We start from the raw sequence: 22,305 nt of genomic DNA, 5'->3' as shown, positions 1-22,305 counted from the left end.
CTGGTCAACCTGAAAGGTTCAGGTGACTGGAGACTTGCTGATGTAATACTCATCTATAAGAAGGGTTGTAAGGAGGATCCAACAAACTACAGGCTTGTCAGTCTGAACTTGGTGCCAGGAAAGATTATGGAACTGATCACCTTGAGTGAGATCACACAGCACAGGTGGGACAACTGAGGGATCAGGCCCAGCCTGCATGGGTTCTTGAAAAGCAGGTCCTGCTTGACCAACCTAATCTCCTTCTATGATCGTGTGACCAGCCTGGTGGATGAGGGAAAGGCTGCTGACATAGTCTACCTAGACTTCGGCAAATCCTTTGACATTGTCTCCGCCAGTAGTCTCCTGGGAAAGTTGGCAGTCTATGTCTTGGACAAGCACACTCTGCTGGGTAAAAAACTGGCTGGATGGCTGGGCCCAGAGAGTGGTGGTGAATGGAATTAAATCCAGCTGGTGACCAGTTACAATTTGAGGAGGATCTGATCAGAGACCACCTAGGTAAACTTGCACATAAATCCATGGGCTATGATTGGATGCACCCACAAGTGCTGAGGGAGTTATTAGAGGTGATTGCCAAGCCACTCTATCATCTTTGAAAGATCATGGAGATCAGAAGAGGTGCTTGAGGACTGTAAAAAAGCCACTGTCACTCCAATCTTCAAACAGGGCAAGATGAAGGAACTGGGAAACTAAAGGCCAGTCAGCCTCACCTCCACCCCTGGTAAGGTGATTGAACAGATTATTCTGGATGTCATCTCTAACTAAGTGGAAGACATAAAATCATCAGGATTAGTCAACAAGGATTCACCAAGGATAAATTATGCTTGACCAATCTAGTAGCCTTCCACAATGTCATAGCTGTCTGGGTAGACAAGAGGAGAGCAGTGGATGTTGCATACCTTGACTTGAGTAAGGCTTTTTACTCAGTCTCCCATAGCATCCACCTTGGTAAGCTTAGGAACTGAGGAATAGACAAGCAGACAGTGAAATGGATTGAGAACCATCTGACTGGTAGAGCTCAGAGGGTTGTGATCAGTGGCGCAGTCTAGTTACAAACTTGTAGCTAGAGGTGTTTCCCTGGAGTTGGTACTGGATCAGATCTTGTTCAACATCTTCATTAATAATCTGGATGAAGGGACAGAATCCTCCCTCACTAAGTTTTCACCCAAGAGCGCTGAGGGAAATGGTGGAGGTGATAGCCGCGCTGCTTTCCATCATCTATCAGCGCTCCTTGTTGACGGGTGAGGTCCCAGAAGACTGGAGGCTTGCCAGTGTGACTCCCATCTACAAGAAGGGCTGCAGGGAGGATCCGGGGAACTACAGGCCTGTTAGCCTGACCTCGGTGCCGGGGAAGATTATGGAGCAGATTGTCTTGAAGGAGATCATGCAGCATGTGCGGGACAACTGGGGGATCAGGTCTAGCCAGCATGGGTTCATGAAGGGCAGGTCCTGCTTGACCAACCTGATCTCCTTCTATGATCCAGTGACCCATCTGGTGGATGAGGGAAAGGCTGTTGATGTGGTCTACCTAGACTTCAGCAAAGCCTTTGACACTGTCTCCAGCAGTATTCTCCTCCAGAAGCTGGCAGTCCATGGCTTGAACAGATACACTCTTTGCTGGGTAAGGAACTGGCTGGAGGGCTGGGCCCAGAGACTGGTGGTAAATGGAGTTAAATCCAGCTGGCGACCGGTCATGAGTGGTGTTCCCCAGGGGTCGGTGCTGGGGCCTGTCCTGTTTAATATCTTTATTGATGACCTGGATGAGGGCATTGAGTGCACCCTCAGTAAGTTTGCAGATGACACCAAACTGGCTGGAAGTGTTGATCTGCCTGAGGGTAGTGAGGCCCTACAGAGGGATCTGGATAGGTTGGATAGCTGGGCTGAAGCCAATGGGATGGGATTCAACAAGACCAAATGCTGCGTCCTGCACTTTGGCCACAATAACCCCAGGCAACGCTACAGGCTTGGGGCAGAGTGGCTGGAAGACTGTGTAGAGGAAATGGACCTGGGGGTGTTGATTGATGCTAGACTGAACGTGAGCCAGCAGTGTGCCCAGGTGGCCAAGAAGGCCAATGGCATCCTGGCTTGTATCAGAAATAGTGTGGCCAGCAGGAACAGGGAAGTAATTGTCCCCCTGTACTGAGCACTGGTGAGGCTGTACCTTGAGTATTGTGTCCAATTTTGGGCCCCTTACTGTAAGAAAGACATCGAGGCCCTGGAGCATGTCCAGAGGAGGGCAACAAAGCTGGTGAGGGGTCTGGAGCACTGGCCTTATGAGGAGTGGCTGAAAGAGCTGGGATTGTTCAGTCTAGAGAAGAGGAGGCTCAGGGGAGACGTTATTGCTCTCTGTAACTACCTGAAGGGAGGTTGTAGTGAGCTGGGGGTCAGCCTCTTCTCCTGGGTGACTAGTGATAGGACGAGGGGGAATGGCTTCAAGCTGCGTCAGGGGAGGTTCAGGCTGGACGTTAGGAAATGCTACTTCTCTGAAAGGGTGGTCAGGCACTGGAATGGGCTGCCCAGGGAGTTGGTGGAGTCACCAACCCTCGTGGTGTTCAAAGAGAGTTTGGATGTTGTGTTGAGGGACATGGTTTAGTGAGAACCACTGGTGATGGGCAAATGGTTAGACTGGGTGATCCTGTGGATCTTTTCCAACCTTAATGATTCTATGATTCTATGTGGATGAATGGCTAGCACATTTGCAATATCTAGACAGGCTGGAGAGCTGGGCAGAGAGGTACCTGATGAGCTTCAACAAGAGCAGGTTTAGGGTCCTGCAGATGGGGAGGAATATGCATCCACATGCATCAGTGCAGGCTAGGGTCTGACCTGCTGGGGAGGAGCTCTGCAGAGAAGGACCCGGGTGTCCTGGTGGACAACAGGTTGACCATAAGCCACCAGTGTGCCCTTGTGGCCAGAACGACCAATGGTATCCCAGGTTTCCATCAAAAAGAGAGTGGCCAGGAGGTTGAGAGAGGTGTGTCTCCTGATCTACTCTGCCCTGGTGAGGCCACATCTGGAGTAGCGTGTCCAGTTCTGGGCTCCTCAGCTCAAGAAAAAGGATGGGGCTAGGGTCTTTTTAGTGATGCCTAGTGACAGAACAAGAGACAATGGACAGTCTGGAACATAGATAGTTGCATCTGAATATACAGAAAATCTTTGACTGTGACAGAGCACTAGAACAAGCTGCCCAGAGAGGCTGTGAAGTCTCCTTCTATGGAAATATTAGGATGCATCAAAAGAAGTGTGGTGAGCAGGTCAAGGGAGGTGATCTTGCCACTCTACACTGCCGGTGAGACCTATCACCTGGAGTACTATGTCCAGATGTGGAGTCCTCACTACAGAAGAAATGTGGACCTGCTGGCATCTGTCCAAGGAGGGCCACAAAAATGATCCAAGAGATGGAACATCTCTACTATGTGGACAGGCTGAGTGTGCTGGGGCTGGCAAAAAGTTTGTCTTGTCTCCTGTCCTTCCTCTTTGTACCCTTTGTACACTATTACACACTATTATACCTCCCCACCAAAAAAAGTTTGTGATTAGCAATTGCAATTGTAATTTTAGAACAGTTTTGGTCAGCTTGTAGACTTCATGAAAAGTAGTCTTATCAAGGCTTCCTCTGCTTTTCTGAATCTGGTGAACTAGGCATCAGGTAATTCTTTGCATTTTTGTGAAGAAAATTAAAACCCAACTTTTCAAACTTTCTAAGCAGTCATTAAATATTGTGGGCTGTTTTTTGTTTTTATAGAATCACAGAATCATAGAATGGTTTTGGTTGGAAGGGATCTTTAAGATCATTTAGTTCCAGCCTCCCTGCTATATGCAGGGACACCTCCCACTAGACCTGGTTGCTCAAAACCCCATCCAGCCTGGCCTTGAAGGTCTCCACGGAAGGGGCAACCAAAACCTCACTTGGCAACCTGTTCCAGTGTCTCATCACCCTCAAAATAAATAATTTCTTCCTAATATCCAGTCAAAATCTATCCTCTTTCAGTTTAAATCATTTTCCTCTCATCCTATCACTACATGCCCTTACATAATGTCCCTCTGAATACATATTTGTATTACATAATTATACCCCCAGAAGTTGCAGAAATCTTAAATAAGGTATGCTTAGGAGTGTGGGTATCAGGGTACCTGGTAGAGACAAAATGCAACCCTAAGCAAGAGCTAGAGCTAGCCTAGTCAGGGTGAAGCAGTGCCCTTTGAGGATATGCAGCTGTAGAAGGATAAAAGAAATAATAGATAACTTCTGGATTTCGGATTGCTAATTGAATGTGAATCCAAATATAATACTCCAATCTTGCTGATGAAAAATTGGATAGCAAGTGCTATAGTTTCGTACAAGATTTGAGGGCAAGTAATAGAATCACTGAATGCATACACTACATGGTGGTAAATCCATGCACTTTATTAACCAAGCTAGGGAAAGAGTAGGTGGAGTTTACCTTCTGGATTTGAAGGATCCTTTTCTGCCTGGTTTGGCCAAAGGAAGCCTAAGGTTATTTGCCTTTGAATAGGAAACCCCAATATGGGGAGAAAAAGACTCAGTGAACTTGGACAATATTACCCAGGGTTGTGAGAACAGCCCAATGATTTTTGAGAACTAGTCAACTTGTGAGCCTGAGATTTGGGTTCCTCCATCCCAAGGTGGAACTTTACTGCAGAACGTGGATGCCACGAAACAAAAGAGAACTGTGTGTAATGGACTGTGAGTTTGCTGAATTTCTTTTTTATCAAGTTTCTCAACAGAAGGCACAAATAACTCAATGGCAAGTGACGTGTCTGGGATAGGAGGTTACAGTTGGACTTTGAATCTTAAGAACTACCATGAACTCCATACATTCTCAGGAATGACAGGATGGTGCCAACTGTGGATACACAGCTATGGACTGTTGGTAAAGCACCTTTATGAAGTGGGTAAGAGATGGTCAGAGTGCTTGAGGGCAGTGGCTGCACTAGTGCTCAATATTCAAGAAGCCAGTAAATTTATGAATAACAGTTTTAACGTCTCATACAGTGTCTACTGTATTGGAGGTAAAAGGGGGGGCACTGGCTCTCTGCCCCAAAGGTTCCTGAAATACCAGGCCATCCTGGTAGAGCAGGATGACACAGAAATAATTGTAACTAATACTGTCAACACAGCATCTTACCTTAACGGAACTCCTGGAGAACCAGTATTTCATGACTGCTTTGAAACAACTGAAGCTATGGACTGTTGCCAGTCGGACCTGAAAGATGAACCCTTAGAAGATGCAGAAGACACCTCTTACCGGCGAAAGCAGTTTTGTGAGACAAGGAAACTGTAAGGCAGGATACACAGTAACTGCTACTGACAAGGTAATCAAAGCACAACCATTACCTGTGGGGACTTTACCTCAGAAGGCTGAAATAGCTGCCTTGACAAGAGTCTGAAATATATGAACAGATGCTAATTATGTATTTGGGATACTACATGCTCATAGTACCATCTGAAAAGAGCAAGGATTGCTCACACACAAGGAGGAACAGCATAATGTAGATCTACCAAAGAGTGTGACTACTATACATTGTAAAGGACATCAGAAAGGTAACAATGTACAGGAAACTGGAAATAAGTTGGTGGATCAGGTGGCAGAACAGGTAGTTGAAGAGGGCTTTAATTCCAGATGGTAAGCTTAAAATTTCTGAACTTGAGTCAGAACCTGTAAGATATTCTGAAGAAGATAGGAATCTAATTAATGATTTAGAAGGGAAGAGAGCAAGCTGACAGATGGGTACACGCCCAGATGGACACATTGTTTTGTCCTTTAATATTCTATGGAAATTGGTTCTAAGGGAGGATAAGAAAATGTATTGGGCAAATAGACATCACAAAGTATGATCCTAGTACCAGGAACAGAGTACAACTGGGCCTATTGGGAAAGGGAACCTTCCAGGGCAACAATGGCAAATTGATTTCTTGGAACTTCCAAGAAAAGGGAGGTATCACTGTATGTTGGTACTAACTGATACCTTTTCGGGATGGCCAGAGGTATTTTCCTGTAGGACAAATAAGGCTTGGGAGGTCACAAAAATGCTGTTACATGAAATATCATCAGATCAAGGCCCACATTTTTTTTTTGCCAAGGTGGTCCAACAAATGAGCACATTATTGGAAACTGATTGGCAATTGCACACGCCGTATAGACCACAGTCAAGCGGACAGGTGGAAAAATGATTCACCTGATCAAATTACAGATGGTAAAACATGGCCAAGAGGCTGGGATTCTCTGGCCACAGGCACTGCCTTTGGCACTTTTGAGAATTTGGACTAAACCCCGAACCAAAGAAGGACTAAGCCCATATGAGATTCCTTACAGGCAATCTTATACTGTACAAAAGGAAATCTCTATACAGGTGAGGGATGAGATGTTGAGTGAGTATGATTATCAATCAGAGTTGTTGTGTACATATAGATGAGACTCAAAGAATAGAGGCTGAACTGCAAGCCGTATGGGAATGTACCAAGTTACTTCACCAAGTCTCATTGGATGATACCTCTTTTGGCTTTACAGGATTTTGGGAAAAGCTCACTAGTTGATTACCTAATTTTGCATGGTTAAAGCAGCTCTTTATGGCTTGCATTATAGTAATTGCTTTGCTTATCTTAGTATGTATTTCTCCATGATGCATGCTATGTCTGTGTAAGGGTTCAGAGAATAGCTATGAGGAAGACAGAAGATGGAAAATGGGAGTTATTTCAGGAATTTTCTTTCTCAAAATGGGATCATCTAGCAAAAGGTTTTGCTAGGCTTAAGAGAAGAGGGGATTGAGATCAGGAGCTCAGGTCAGTCTAGGGTTTGAACATATAGGGGTTAAATAAGCTAGCTTTAGAAAGTAGGGAAGGAGAACGACATTTCATGGTCATCTGTGCAAACACAAAGTAAGATACAATACAAAATGAATGGCTTTGACCTGTTTGAATGTAATGTAAGAAGGTAATACTGAGGAAGACGTCGAGCCTTTGCGAGGAAGACTTCTGACTTCATCCCCACAACCACCAGAGGGAGACCCCTACTATGGACAATGCATGCGCCAGGGGAGGGGCAGTATGTAAACGAATTTCCGGAAGGATAATGAATATGTAGATGGGTTCCAAGAATTCTGCTGAATATGTATGGACTTGGCTTACAAACTTGTAGCATTTTTGCTTGCTAGTGTGCAAGTTTGGTGGAGTGATCCCCCTTGCACCCAGCCAGCCAAATAAACATACCTGCTTTATAACCTAACTGGGTTATAGAATTTGATTCTGCACGTCACCTCTCCAGCTTTCCTGTAGGCACCCTTAAGCTACCGGAAGGCTGATGTAAGGTCACTCCGGAACTTTCTCTTCTCCAAACTGAACAGTCCCAGCTCTCTCATCCTGTCCTCTTAGGGGAGGTGCTCCAGCCCTCTGATCATCTTCATGGCCCCCCTCTGGACCCTCTCCAACAGCTCAATGTCCTTCTTATATTGGGGGCCGCAGAACTGGACACAGTAGTGTAGGTGGGATCTCACGAAAGCAGAGTAGAGAGTGAGAATCACCTCTCTTGACCTGCTGGTCACGCTCCTCTTGATGCAACCCAGAATATGGTTGACCTTCTGGGCTGCAAGCGCACATTGCCAGCACATGTTGAGATTTTCATCAACTGACATTCCCCAAATTCTTTTCCCCCAGGCTGCTCTCAAGCCGTTTTCTGCCCACCCTGTATTTGTGCTTGGGATTGCTCTGACTCATGTGCAGGACCTTGCACTTGGCCCCCCTGAACTTCATGAGGTTGGCATGGGCTCACCTCTCAAACCTGTCCAAGTCCCTCTGGGTGGCATCCCTTCCCTCTAGTAAACTGCACTACTCAGCTTGATGTCTGCAAATTTTCTGAGAGTGCATTCAATTCCACTGTCCATGTTCCCTAAAAGATGTTAAATAGCACCAGTCCCAACACTGATCCCTGAGGAATGCCACTTGTCACTGGTCTCCACTTGGACACTGAGCTGTTGACTGCAACTCTGAGTGTGACCATCCAGACAGTTCTTTATCCTTATCAGGTGTTCCATCTGACCTGAGTGTTCCATATTCATCTTAGTGTTCCATTCATCAAATCCCTTTTTCTCCAGTTTGTTGACCAGGATGCCATGCAGGACAATGTTTTGGCCATTGAAGCAAAAATTCTCTAATGTGTCAGAGGAGAATGTGGCATTCTTTTTTAATGACATTTAAGTGTTCTCATTTAAAGGTGGGAACATTATGATTTATCTACCTTCTGTGCCCAGAGATTCCTAAACTTTCTGCTTTAGCTAAAGGTGTATCTTTCAAAATAATTTTCTTGACCTTTTAAATACCTCACTCTGTCTTCCTGTGCAGAGCTTGCCAATACTAGGCCATATGGCACCTAGCAGTGAAGGAGTACTGTGTTAAGGCACAGAATACCTTAACTTCGATTTCGCAATCATTCATTACTGTTCAGAACTTGGTGAGAATTAAACAGTTAGAAAAATATGAGCGTAGTTTTATTTCTCAATTAATAGACTGTATACAATCAATATAGAGTGTACAGTCATGACTATACATTTCTAACATTACTCTAGAGACAGACTTGAGGTAAAAGAGAGCAGCATGGCATCTCACATGCTAAGTTAAGAAGGCTTAGTTTATTTTCACTTGTGTCCAGGATAAAGGTCAAACGGTCAAAAAAATTCCAGAGGTTCAGGGAACCCAAGCATGGCAAATTGAGGTAAATAAAAAAAAATGGTAATCTTTAGTGATTTGGCGTACTTGTATCCTTCCTGAAGACATGGAGGTTAAAGTAAGCTCCAGAGATTCCAGTACCCTTTTCAAATTGGCCCTGAGATTTAGAGGTCCTTCCAAAACCTGTCTTTCATTTGCTTGTAGTGACGGCTTGAGGCTTCACAAAACCAGATGATGTTGATGATCTTCATGTATGCTAAGCTGTGTATTAGTATATGGACACACATGCACATGTTCATGTAAGGGGGAAACAATTCAGCTGGAGAAAAGTAAGGCATCTACTCTATATGAAATGCTTTAGAATTTAGTCAGGATAAGACTAAGAGGGAAGAGTATTTTTCTGAATTGGCTACAGAAGGCCTGACGGAATGTTGTATAACACCTACAATACCTCTGAGGATTTACATTTAAGTGACTGAATCCCAGATAAAGTGTGAAGCAAAGAGCTGCTGACAAGAAGCAGAAGTAGTAGAGACACAGGAAGTAGAACAGGAACGAGGAAACTGGATATGCCAGGATCTCTGGAGTGTTTAATTGACATTGACACCGGATATTTGTTCAACAGTGTTCTTTCTTCCACATGGCTTTATGCTTCCACTTAAGGAAGGAATCGAAAGAGCAAAACCAGGACAGATGACAACAAACTACAGTTAATAAAAAGAACTGAAAAAAAAAGAAGACTGAAAGTTTAGCATGCCAAATGGTGCTGATTCTACCTCAAAAATAGGGCACTGCATGAGTGTCATATAACCTTCTCTCTACTTTGAGGCCCTCTGACTGTCTATGCTATCAAGAAAGTCATATCTCAACTTAATGTGCAGGCTGCAACGAAGAGAGTGGAGATGATGACTAAAAAGTTAAAATTAAACTTTTTACAGTGGGGCTGCGATGACCTATTTATACATTTTCTTTCTCTCTAGTTAGGTTTTTTTTTTTTTTTTTAACATTACAAGATGTACCTGGACTCTCTCATCTCTCTCTAAACTGTCTCCCTGATGTCCTGATCACTCTCTGATCTATTTCTCTCTCTCTTATCTGCTGGGTGGATGCTAATATGACATATCCAACCTCTAAAACAAACCATTTATTTTGAAAGCTTGTTGTGTCAGAGTATTTGATGCGTCAAACATTAAAATGAATGTATATTTAGATATTGGGCACATCATGTCTTGATATTAAATTATCTCCTGAAAAGTGGATTGATTTTTAAACTGGCAGGATATATGTATTGCTTTCTTGAATCTCCAGCACAAAGATAGACATGAGAGTAGACTAGGAAAGGTTCACTCTGAAGCCGAGACAGAATTGCTTGAGGGGTATGAGTGTTTTCTTTACATTAATAAGTTCTTTTTCTGCACTTAAGGAGAAAGATTCTGTCATTTTTTTCCATTATGATGTGACAATGATACCTTTATCTTGTATGAGAGATTCTTATCCTAGAGATAATATTTAATTAATGCGTGAAGAAGGAAGTTTAAGTGAAAAAGATACTTTAAAAATCATATACATTTAATAACATTGGCATAGGTATTTCAAAGTCTTTTTTTCTTTTTGATATCTGGGCCATTTACATACACACATGCTGAAGTCTAACACTGTCAGTCTCTGAAAAAAAAACCTGACAAACTCATATACACACTTAGAAAGACAGACCAAATGTCCATTCATGGTTAGGACTGTGATTGGTTTTTTTTTTTTGTTTGTTTGTTTTTGGTGCGTGAACTTTCCCTGCCACTATTCACAGATGCAACACGTATGAAAAAACACCACACAGTTCTTTGCAATATTCCAGACTCAAACCAGAAATCTGAGTTATTTATATTCCAGAACAATTTCTGTTTAATGTACTACTTGGAAGCATGTGGGTATGCATCTGGTTAGTTCTATCACTACAAACACTACATGAGTACAACTCAGTTGTTGGCTTACTGTCAAATGAGTCAATCAAATGCTTCTGAAACTTTTTTTTTTCTCCTCTGTTTATGAAGTCTGTTTAGGGAAGAAAATTTAATTCCTTTTGAAATCCTTCACAAGATATTGCTAAAACATCTTGGACTCCTCACCCTTTCAGATTTCAAAACAGATGCTGACTGCTCTGCAATCATAGGATCCCCAGATTTAATCTCCTCACTGGTATCTTTAGGACATTAATTGAAGGATGGTCTGTTCAATGGATTAAGAACTGGTTGGCTGGTCACAGCCAAAGGGTTGTGATCAATGGTTCTGTGTAAGGGTGAAGGCCGGTCACAAGTGGTGTCCCTCAGGGGTTGGTCTTGGAACCGGTGCTCTTCAACATCGTCATCAATGACATACACGATGGCATCGAGTGCACCCTGAGCAAGTTTGTAAATGACACCAAACTGAGCGGTGCAGTCAATACATTGGAGGGGAGGGAAGCCATCCAGAGGGACCTGGACAGGCTGGAGAAGTGGGACCTGAGAACATAATGAGGTTCAACAAGGTCAAGTGCAAGGCAATCCCAGGTATTTATACAAACTGGGGGAAGATCTCCTTGAGAGCAGCCCTGTGGAGAAGGACTTGGGGGTTCTGGTAAACAAGAAGCTGGACATGAGCCAGCAGTGTGCACTTGCAGTCGAAAGGCCAACTGTGTTCTGGGCTGCATTAAAAGAGGAGTGGCCAGCAGGGAGAGGGAGGTGATTGTCCCCCTCTACTCAGATCTTGTGAGGCCCATTCTGGAGTACTGTGTCCAGGCCTGGAGCCCCCAGTACAGGAAGGACGTGGAGCTCTTGGAAGGGGGCCAGAGGAGGGACACTAAGGTGATCAGAGGGTTAGAGTGCCTCTCTTACAAAGAAGGGTTGAGGAAACTGGGCTTGTTTAGACTGGAAAAGAGAAGGCTCCAGGGAGACCTCATTGTGGCCTTCCAATACTTGAAGGGAGCATATAAACAGGAGGGTGTACATCTGTTTACAAGGGTGGATAGCAATAGGACAAGGGGGATGGTTTTAAACTGAGACAGGGGAGGCTTAGGTTAGATATTAGGAGGAAGTTTTTTGCTCAGAGGGTGGTGACGCACTGGAACAGGTTGCCTAAGGAGGTTGTGGATGCCCCGTTGCTGGAGGCATTCAAGGCCAGGGTGGATGTGGTTCTGGGCAGCCTGGTCTAGTGGTTGGCGATCCTGCACATAGCAGGGGGGTTGAAACTCAATGATCATTGTGGTCCTTTTCAACCCAGACCATTCTGTGATTCTATGATTTACAATCAGATGTCAAGACTACATCCCTACAAGAAAGCCCAATGGCCTTCTTTTGTACGTCAAGACTTGTGACTTCTAAGAAATTCCAAACCTTCCTGAAATAGCAGCAGCACTCTTCCACTCAGTTAAGGACCTTGAATATGTATCGTTGTACACTGACTTCCACTTTTCACATAGTGATCTCCTATGGCCTTTCTTTCTTTCTTTCTTAACTGAAACTGAGAACACTCTCTTGTAAGAAGCTTTGGACAGTCTGAAGGAGAAATAACAAAATTAAGAACAGTCTTGGATGCAATTCTCATGTTAATTTCTCATGTAGCAGGACTTCTATCACTTCTAGTGGTATGATAATGTAGCCTCAAATTATTCTCAAATTTGTCAACTCCTGAAGGCATGCGGTGATGTAATCTCCCTGAGCATGAATCTTTCACTGCTTGGGAAACATCAGTAACACAGAAAGGACATTTCTTGCCATCGTCTACGTGCATCAGCTCTATTCATTCCTTCATTAATGCCATCTTTTTGATGAACATGAAGACTTCAGCATTTACATTTAAGTTCCTCTGTGGTCACATTCTCAGGAATCTAAATAGTCACCTAATGCTCCTGGACAGAGGTCACAACTGCTAAATTCAGTCTTCTGGAATAATAATGGTCAAAACTTCCCTGTGTATGGCAAAAATTGTTTTCAGAGGCTGGTCAAGGGCTTGGAATAAATTCCAACAGTAATAAAGCACTATTCATCAGTTTACCACTGCTGGTTTCACCACATTCTGCTGCAAAAGCTAAGCACGTTTCTGTTATCTGTCTCTCCAACGCAAATACCAGCAATATGAATCTTCAAAAAGATTTGTAAAAACTAGATGAAAACAAAACCTTAACTGCAAAGTGAAAGAAAACAAAATCTTAACAAAATGAGACAAAGCCAAATGCTCTTATCAGACATACAACCCTATACTACAAAGTTCTCCTTGGAAGGAGAAGACTGGTTTCTGACAGTCACTAGTCATGTTCTTAATACGTTACTGGAAGGTGATAAGATGCAGTGATACGAAGAGTAGTGTAAAAACTTCCACAGAGCAGAGATTTCATTGACTGTGATGTGTGTCACTGGAGATAACAATGAAAATTCGCCATGCTTATAAACCCCTCATGATGCTGGGCAGATTGTAGGAGTCGTAGGTGCATCTTTATTTACTGTTCAGCTTTCATGAAAATGGTAGGAAAGCAGAAATAATAGTTACTTTCACTTTCTCCTCCATGCAAGAGTAATTAGGAAGACATTACAAAAGGACAGTATTTCTCACTGGAAAGATTTAATTTAGATCAGTGAATAACATTTTCAAAAGTACCTAAATGCTTCAGGCTTTTAAGGCTCTCTACAAAGTGTCTTTACTACATGTAATACAGCATGCTACCAGACCCTAGAGCTAATGGCTAATGAGGTAGATCCTATGTCACCTTGTTGAGAAGGAGGATTGATTAGTCCAGCCTGAATACCATACTACTAAGGCTTTTGGCTTCTGGGATCTGTGCTAAAATGGCACTGTTTGTGATACATAAACGTACTGTGTTTTGGAGATAGCTTGCAGTGCTCTCTTATGTTACAGGCACCTTCAAGCATGAAGACTCCAAACACTGATTGAGGAAAACTCAGGCTCCTATAGGTATATAAGTTGGTTTTGAAAATAAGACTTAGACATCTCTGAACAAAATTGTCAGAGATCCAGAACTTCGACAGAGATCCAGGCCAGAGGCTATAGATCTGAAGTGTGAAGTAAGATTTGATGCAATATAAATGACAGAAATTTCAGAGGCCTTTCTGGATAGATGCTGATAATTTTCAAACTTGTAGGAATTTCAGTACACAATTAACCTTTTCTTGGTAAATCTAATTATAGACTGCAGCTGTGAACCAGTACAGATCCAGTATGTATTCTGCAGTAAGGAAAAATGCTACATTATTCTTATATAATCATGTTGCCCTCGTGGATCCTATTCACAACATATTTGCTCTTGTCTTGGTGGTTTTTTTTGTTTTTTGTTTTTAACTGGAGTCTCCTCCACTTCAAGAGTTTTGACTTCAGTTCATCAGCTAGTCTGAAATGCTCCATTTTAATACCCATTTTCTGGTAGTTTTGGAGGAAAGTTGTTGCTTCTACATTAAATTTGGCTTCTTTGTCCAAGTGGGTTTTGAGCTTGTAATACTGTGATTCTGAAGCATTTTTGCAACAAATTGATTTTAGATTTTTTTTAATGCTGGATTTTTTTATTTTTTATTTTTTATCAATTTCCAAAGAGAAGGCTAGTTTTTCTCCATTAAATTTGGCGGCACCATGGTGTTTTGGAACTTCCTTCTGTGAATTTAAGAAAAGAATATAACTTTTCCATATTGCAGATGGTAACTGTTCTAAATTCCACAACTGTTTTTAAGAATGTGGATATCCAAAACTTATCAGTGATCACTGTTCAAAATATACAAAACAGGCTAGCCCTCTTTTGTCATGGTTTAAATAAGACTACTCTCTCTACATTTCTTCTTCAGTGAAACTGCCAGTTTGCATCACCTGAGACTTTGGTCTATTTTTATGTTTAAGTCACTATAGCTGCAATTGAGGTAAGACAGACTCTACAGTAAAATTAAGACACAGTCAGCAGAAGTGTTAAAAAAAATTATTTGTCTTTTGATTTAGATTCACGTGGGAGGTAATTAAACAAACAGACTCTTTGATGTTTAGCTGTAGAGATGGGAAACTAACAGAAAAACAAATCTTTTCATACAACTGACCTTTTCTTATAGAGTGTGCCCTTTTGTTCCTGTGAACAGCCAAGCTGCATGTATTCAGCCCACTGAAACTTTGAGAGTAAAAATAGAGAGTAAGGCCCACCCAGCAGTAATTTAATATATTAAAATGAAGGCCTGTCAAAACAGATTCTCCTGGCAAAGACTTTCCCAAGGAATGTTCTTAAATATTACTGTTATCTGAGTGTTACAATAACCCTTTCTAATCATTCCTTCAAAACATGTCTCTTATTATCTCAGGCTTCTCATTTAATTTCCTTAGTATATACCAATCTGATACCACCTATTCAGATTTCTGTCAATCTTCACTTTGGGAAGACATTGTTAGTAGCCACCATTTAAACAATTATTGTTTAGTTTTTTTCTAAGTACTGTTAGATGTTGTGAGAGCTAAAATATTAGTGCTTTAACATGTATTAGAGTTGCAAAGCTGAACCAGATGTAGCAGTGCTAACGATTGTTGAGAGGAAAGGCTGATGGACATAGCACACCTGAAGAACAGTATGAATTACATATATTCAGAAGGACTTCAAGGACTGACACTCATAACATGTCTTTGGGCCCAACAGAAATTCTGTGACAGTAAAAATAAAAATAAAAAAAACAAACAAACAACAAAAAAACAAAACATAGAAGTAACAACCATTATCCTGCATTTAAGTCCTAGGAGGAGGCTCACTTTGCATTCCCAATGACAGCTGCAGATTTTGTGGTTAGGGAAAAACAAAGTCTAGGCCACATGCCAGTCTCTAAAATATCTTCTTGGTGAACATTACTAATTTTGTAGTATTGTTTATACTACTTTGCACAGATATTCATATTGACCTGCAGCTGTCAAGAGATTCTTGCAGCTGTGGCTCAAGAACACTGGAAGTTTTAGAAGTGTTTTTTTATATGCATATACTCATTTCCTTGTCATAGCCTATTGTACCAGCAGAACACAGATTAAAAAACAAACAAACAAACAAAAACACAGTAAAAGTAGCAATCTATGTACCTCTACAAAAATATATATATTTATATATACTATTGTCACAGAATATGTACTTCAAAGTAATTTAAAATACACAGTGTAAATCCTTGTAAAGCTATACATTTCAGTATCAGAGTATCCTAATTTGATCTAGCTGAAACCTGCTCCTAATCAGCTGAAATTAAACTGAAACAAACAAACAAAAAATTCAGACTCTGTTGTTTTTTTCTCATCACTTTAACTAAAATGGATTAAAACACTCAGATTTTAAAAGTGTATTTTCCACTGGTGGTGAGAGAGTCTCAACTCAGCATTATCAGAATAGAAAGAAAAAGCTAAAATCATTATTTACTCCACAATTTTGAAATTAGCTCATTCTCAAAAAGGAGGCAGTGGTCTCATCTGTGGGAATCAGTTGGTCCTAGCACCAGGGCCTATCATATATTTCCATACTGTGTCCTCAACCACTTTAACGAAGACAAGACAGCCGATATGCTTAGGTCTATAAATTGAGTTTGCAAGTAATTCTTACCACGTCAAGAAAAACAAGCAAACAAAAAAAACCAACAACAAAAAACGCCCCCAGAAAACTGTGAAAATAATACTGTCTACATATACATATATAATAGTTGGCAAGGCAGATTTTCCCTTCTGAATGAGAGATAGTTTAGTGCTTTCCAAGCCAGTCCACAATAAGGACAATGCTATTTTTTAAAATCCTATTCCTTGTTTTTATTGCACATGACATATTACATTGTACTGTAGAGTACGTGGTGATGAGAAATTCCCTGCTTATTTAATTGTGATCCTTCAAAGGATTTGAAAGGGAGCACTTTATTTCCATTTCTTTAATTTACTAGTTCTTTAGCTGATGATTTTATTAACCCTTGTGTTTGAGAACTGATGCTTAACAAAAAAGAAGAAGAAAAGGCCCTTGGCAGTATTGTGAGGGCCTGGAACTGAATAATGCACTTTAATAATGAGGGATAGAGCTATGGCTTTTGCTGATGGCTGTGACCGGCTCTGTGACCTGATTATGTCGCAGAGTGTCAGCAGCTGAGACACTACAAAAGGGAGAGCATCCCATCAAATCTATCTCCATTGTAATCACTTGCTCTGCTGAGAGGCTTGTTAGGAGCAGGGAATCCATCAGGCCTCATTAGCACCATTTACCATCAAGAAGCTCAGAGAGCAAACGTACCCTCTCATCAGAATAATGAGAACCAAAGTACTCCTATTATCTAATTGGATCAACAATGCCACTCTCTCCATTTAGTTTCCTAAGCTACTTGTAGACTACGACTCTCAAAAATTAGTTATTTTTGTTAATTGCTGGGGTAGAACTGCCCAAGCTTTTTCATATACAGATGGTTTTTCTATCTAAAGAGCAAGCCACAGGCACAGTGAAGGCTGAGTTCCTTCAAGGGCATGCTTGGATTCTATGCATGCTATCTTTACTAGATTTTCAGTTCAACTGAAATATGCACTGTACAATTACACCATACTTAAACTCTTCTTAGTAACCTATCAGGAAATGCAATGTATTGCTCTCTTTAACCACAAAACAATTCAGAACATCAACAGATCTTGTCATACTACTTTTTTACTCCTTGAGGTAAAAACGGTATTTTGTTACTGTTGAATTAGGATTTTTTTTTTCCCCAATTAAACAGCTATCATCTTTCTAAAAATGAAACCAGTCTTACTGGTTACACAAGTCTTACTCAGCAGCCTTGGTTAAATGTATTTAAATCTGCTGATGTCAAAAGATTTACATGAATGCAATTGATAGACAATTTAGTTTTATGTTTTAGTCTAGTAGAAAACTTGGTTGCAGGTAGATTTTATAGAATCCAGGAGCATCAGCCATGTTTTTATCAATCCATCTCTTTACAAAGGAGCTACAAAACCCAGCTAAAATAAACGTATAACGTACTTAATAGACACAGGAAACACACTCAAGCCCCTTAATATTTCCATTGACTTGCAGATAAAAATAGAGGAGTTTCTGGTTCTTATAAAGAATTCAAGTGTAGAAATGGAACTACTACAATCCTACTATAAGGGCAGACTGAAGCTGAAGGGTGGGCAGCTTCACACTGAAATCAGAGTGTATCAACTGACAAGGTAGATTCTAGCATTTCTGCTACCTTTGCCTTTATGCTTAATATATAAAAGTCCAGTCCTGCAAACGCTTCCTGGAAAGTGCTGAGGGCAAACAGAATATAAGCAGTGTTACATGGGCCAATAGCTCTTCATAATACGCCTCTGAAAATGAAAATTTGATTTAGAGTCTTCTATCTGTACTATATCAAATTAATCAGGTGATCTAGACATATTATTCCAATGGATTAGATCTCCTTTCTACAGTGGTCTTGAGGAGCTCTGGTATTAGAGTTCACATTGCCATCCAAAGGATAAACAAATCATAGAATCAGTGTGTAAACAAGAATGAAAATATTAACAAGCACACAGCATAAATATTTATTAAATATATATATGTTTTTTTTATTTGAGATTGTAATAACTCTTAGGCTATTGAATATTAAGGCCGTGCCTTATGTCATTTAAAAGATCATTTCCCTAAATTTGCCATAGGATCTTTGATTTGACCTACAGCTTCCTGTCTCCTGAGTTTACTGATCACTATATATTTAGGCAGACAGATGGACATTTATAAGCCCTGACTTTCTATAACAGGAGTAGCATACAGTTACAAAGATTGCACATACAAGCAGTCTGATAAGTTACCCAGCCTTATAGTTGCAGGAGGGAATTTCGGGTGTCTCACTTGCGATTCTTTGAAGAAGCCAATGTTCAAAGAACAGATTCTTAACATATTATGGAAATACAGTTCCTTAATGAGGTCCAAAAAGATCATTCACAAATTGAGGCATCCCAAGTTACCATTCACTTACGTTTTAAATTTTGAAGAAACAAAATAATAGTTTCTATAATTTTATTTAATTTGCAAGGAATGTAATTTAATTTATGGAATGCAATTTAAATATACTGAATAGTCCTTTTTTGCAGATGGATAATTTCAGAAGAATGCCATAAGAAATATGATTTTATGCTGAATATTATAAAAATTGGTGTTACTTTACCTACTTAATATTTATTTATATTGCAGTGAGGTCTGCAGTACTGATTATAAATCAAGAAACATCTGTAAAAATAAGTAATAAAAAGACAACCCTTATTTAAAGGAGATAGTCAGATTCTGTAGTTTCATCCAATAATAGTGGAAGATTCTTCCTTTCTCTGCAACTTGTGAAATTATTGGATTTCAGATAATATGTGGAATAAAAAAGACTCAGTCTGATGGGATCTGTAGTTTCATTTGGTGATACAGTCACAGTAGGAACTTTTTTTTAAAAACACGCAATGAATATCTACCCTTTATGTTTTCCAGGGAGAACGTTTAAAGGAAAAGTTACTGAATCTCTAGTCTGGGTTTTTATCTTCAGCTCTTACAATGAACAGTTTTGGTGCCAAGTACCTCATGTGAGTGGTGATTCTGAACCATTTCTGGAGCACAGATAGAAACAAGCAGGTTTGTAGTTTGGAGCTGATCTGAGTATGAGTTATAGGTATTATAACCAACTTCTCTTCTAAACCAATACCCCATCCCTCCAGAAATCTTAATAGGCTTTTGAGAGCCTCCATTTAAAGCTGGCTGCATAAAATGATCCTTTGATGAAAAGGGATTGAAACAAGGGTTAAAGTAGACATTGAAAGGTTATTGTAGAGGGCACATTGTTCATACAATCCTCCTTTAATATGTGTGGTGTGCACCTGCGATAAGATGATTCATTAGATAAGGCCTCACTTTGACAAGCTCCATCGTTCAACCCTCGGGGTAGTGATGGAACAATTCTGCACCCACCCAGTAAATATAACAAGGTCAGCATTTTTTTTTTCCTGGGACTTGGATGGGGATAGTGAAGCTCAGGATGCATCTTTGTTTATGTGTTATGCTAAAAAATGTGGCACGTTCTATAAAGTGCTGTCTTTGATTTTAATGGCAAAATTTGAAAATATACTGTCTTTTCCATTTAAATAACAAAACAACAGAAAATTATCTGGAAAAAAACATACTTTTTGTGGTTTTTTTTCTCTTTTTTTCTTTTTTCCTACAGTAAACAGGGAGAGTAGAAACTAAACTTTCACATAACACACAAGTTGCATCACTGCAATAAATGTTTACCAGGGCCTAACAACCACATAAGCACTCCTGATACCACTGGACACCTAATTCGCCAGGCTTAGAATAATGACATACAAATTACTCAGTTATCTGCTCCAGTCACAAGTTATATTGACAGATTTGCTACAGAGATTTTATGCAAAAAAAGTAGTTGTGTTAATTTCATTTCTAGTAAATGAAATAAAGAATGACAGTGGCTACAATATGAAAACTATGTGTGTTGCATTAATAGAATTATTTACATATATGAATTCAGATGCATATATTTCTGCATCATACTAAGACCAAAACTGAGATACTTCATAACAAATAAGAATAATTCAAGCAATATACAATTTATATTTTAGACACTTAATAAACTTTGCTCGAATTTTTGTTCAGAAAATTTTATAACAGAGGTTTCTTCTGAATTTTCATCACAGACTAGTAGATTCATTGCAAATTTAGTTAATCAGCAAATAAGAAAGCCACCCAATTAAATCCATCATGGATACATCATTAAAATTTAATTTGTGTTCCTTTACTAAAAATATTTAATATCTATGTAGAAATGCTTCACTGTAAAGTAATACCAAAATGCTACAGTTTACAAAAAGTCTTGTCTTAATAGCACAATAGCATATTAATATAGTTGTCTGTTACTATACCTACACAAGTGGAAGAAGACATCTGCTACATTTATTGAGAATCATATGGTTACTGGATTTTCAAATACTGTGTTGTTGCAATATTGTGATGTTTTTAAAAGGTTGGATTTGAAAACAAAACAAAACAATCTCTAATCCTTTCCTAGCTTGAAAAGGGTTTCCATCAGCGCCTAACTTATTTCCACTTCTCAGACTTCCCATTTCTTCCCCTGTCTGGCAAATCAATATTTATTTACCTTCAATATGTGCACTTTTAAATTGCTGTCATACAAACGGAACTCATTTTGGTCCCAAGATCAGTCTGCCATCAGAATTCACTGCTTCTTCCATCTTCTACTCACCTGTCCTTGTGCATTAGTGACGAGTTGACCTGTGACCCCCTGAAGACTGGAGAGGGCATTGCCAAAGGCCTGGGAGCTTGCTATTGAGCCCATGGCTGCTGCTGCTGCAGCCGCTGCTGCTTGACTTGCTAGTGGATTGTTAACCAGCTGAAAAAAGAAAGAAAAGATAATGGAGAAACGCTTGACAAACACAGAAACACAGAATACTAACTGAATAAAATAAAGGCGACTGTGCTCACATAGGGAAAAAAATCTGTCTACTCAAAGAGCTTGAGTAGTTTTGAGGGGTTCTTATTTCTCAGGTTTTTGTCTCATTGACAATGAATGGTTTCAAAACAACCCAGAGGAAGTTACATGTTAAAACTGAAGGATAAATCTCCCTCTTTAAAAAAACAAAACATTTTTTTCTCTTTTCTTGAGTTCTGCCCATTGTATTTCTTTAGGTTCTACATTCTAATATCACAGATGTAGCAGCTTAACCCTTCTGTTAACAGCAGTTAGCGAAAAATTAGCATTTTATTTGAATGGAAGTAAGATATTTTCTTGGGGATACTTAGAAGAGAGACTAAGTCCCCAAACTGAAGAAAACCTGAAGCCACTTTAAATTTATATCACTAATGACCTGGACTCAACATCTAGGTAAATCATAGCATGAGTCTCAACTCTGTGATTAAGCTCAGTAGAAATCAACTACATATTCAGAAATGTCTATTTTGGTTTGCAAAATCTGTTGAAAAGATGCTAAGCAACTTGCTGTTTATCAACTGCAAACAATTAATATTGACATAAATTTTCAGTAAGTGAGTTGTAATTCCCAGTTCAGTCCGGTTTACCTGGGTGCTCCATATAAAGCACAGAGCATACTCATGGCTTTACTCTTTGGTGGTGATGGGAATCCCAAGGAGGGACACTTCTACCACCACTTAAGTTTACCAAACATGTAAAAGGTGTGTTCCCTTGTCAGAATGAAATGTCCTTTGGGAGATGCTTTACTCACTGGATCATTTTAAATTTTATATTTTCTCATCCTCTTCTGAGAACGAACAGATTTTCAAAAAAAATGCTGGGAACATTTCCTTAGGCTGATGTGAAAATGCAGAAGCTAACTCAGAAAAGCTTGACATTTGAGCTCAAATTAAAAGGAGTTCCAAGTCTTTACTTGAAAAGAAAATTTACAATCCTATAGAAATGGAAAGTCACAGACCCAGTTAGGGATGTGCTCTACAGTCAGGCTTTGCTTCAAAATAGGTTATAAAAAATTAACCAGTGATTAGAAGATGTTTTAAGCATGTTACAGATATGAGTAGTGTGCATGTTATTGATGTTTAGAAGCTCATCAGTAGAAGATGTCAGATATGGTTATAATCTATGCTTATA

The 22,305-nt window shown here is 40.1% G+C and overlaps 1 protein-coding gene across 4 annotated transcripts in view; it reads right to left on the bottom strand.

Annotated features, from left to right (window-relative positions):
• The window catches only part of POU6F2 (POU class 6 homeobox 2), a 315,974-nt gene that overhangs the window by 46,106 nt on the left and 247,563 nt on the right, over positions 1-22,305 (bottom strand). For all 4 annotated transcript variants that reach the window (XM_418861.8, XM_040689262.2, XM_040689265.2 and 1 more), the window contains one exon: positions 20,929-21,075. In XM_418861.8, the coding sequence (XP_418861.3) occupies positions 20,929-21,075 (147 nt within the window). The remainder of the gene's footprint in view (positions 1-20,928; positions 21,076-22,305) is intronic.

The sequence above is a fragment of the Gallus gallus genome, chromosome 2, assembly GCF_016699485.2.
Source record: "Gallus gallus isolate bGalGal1 chromosome 2, bGalGal1.mat.broiler.GRCg7b, whole genome shotgun sequence".
Taxonomy (NCBI): Eukaryota; Metazoa; Chordata; class Aves; order Galliformes; family Phasianidae; genus Gallus; species Gallus gallus.
This window is presented reverse-complemented; position numbering and strand designations above follow the sequence as displayed.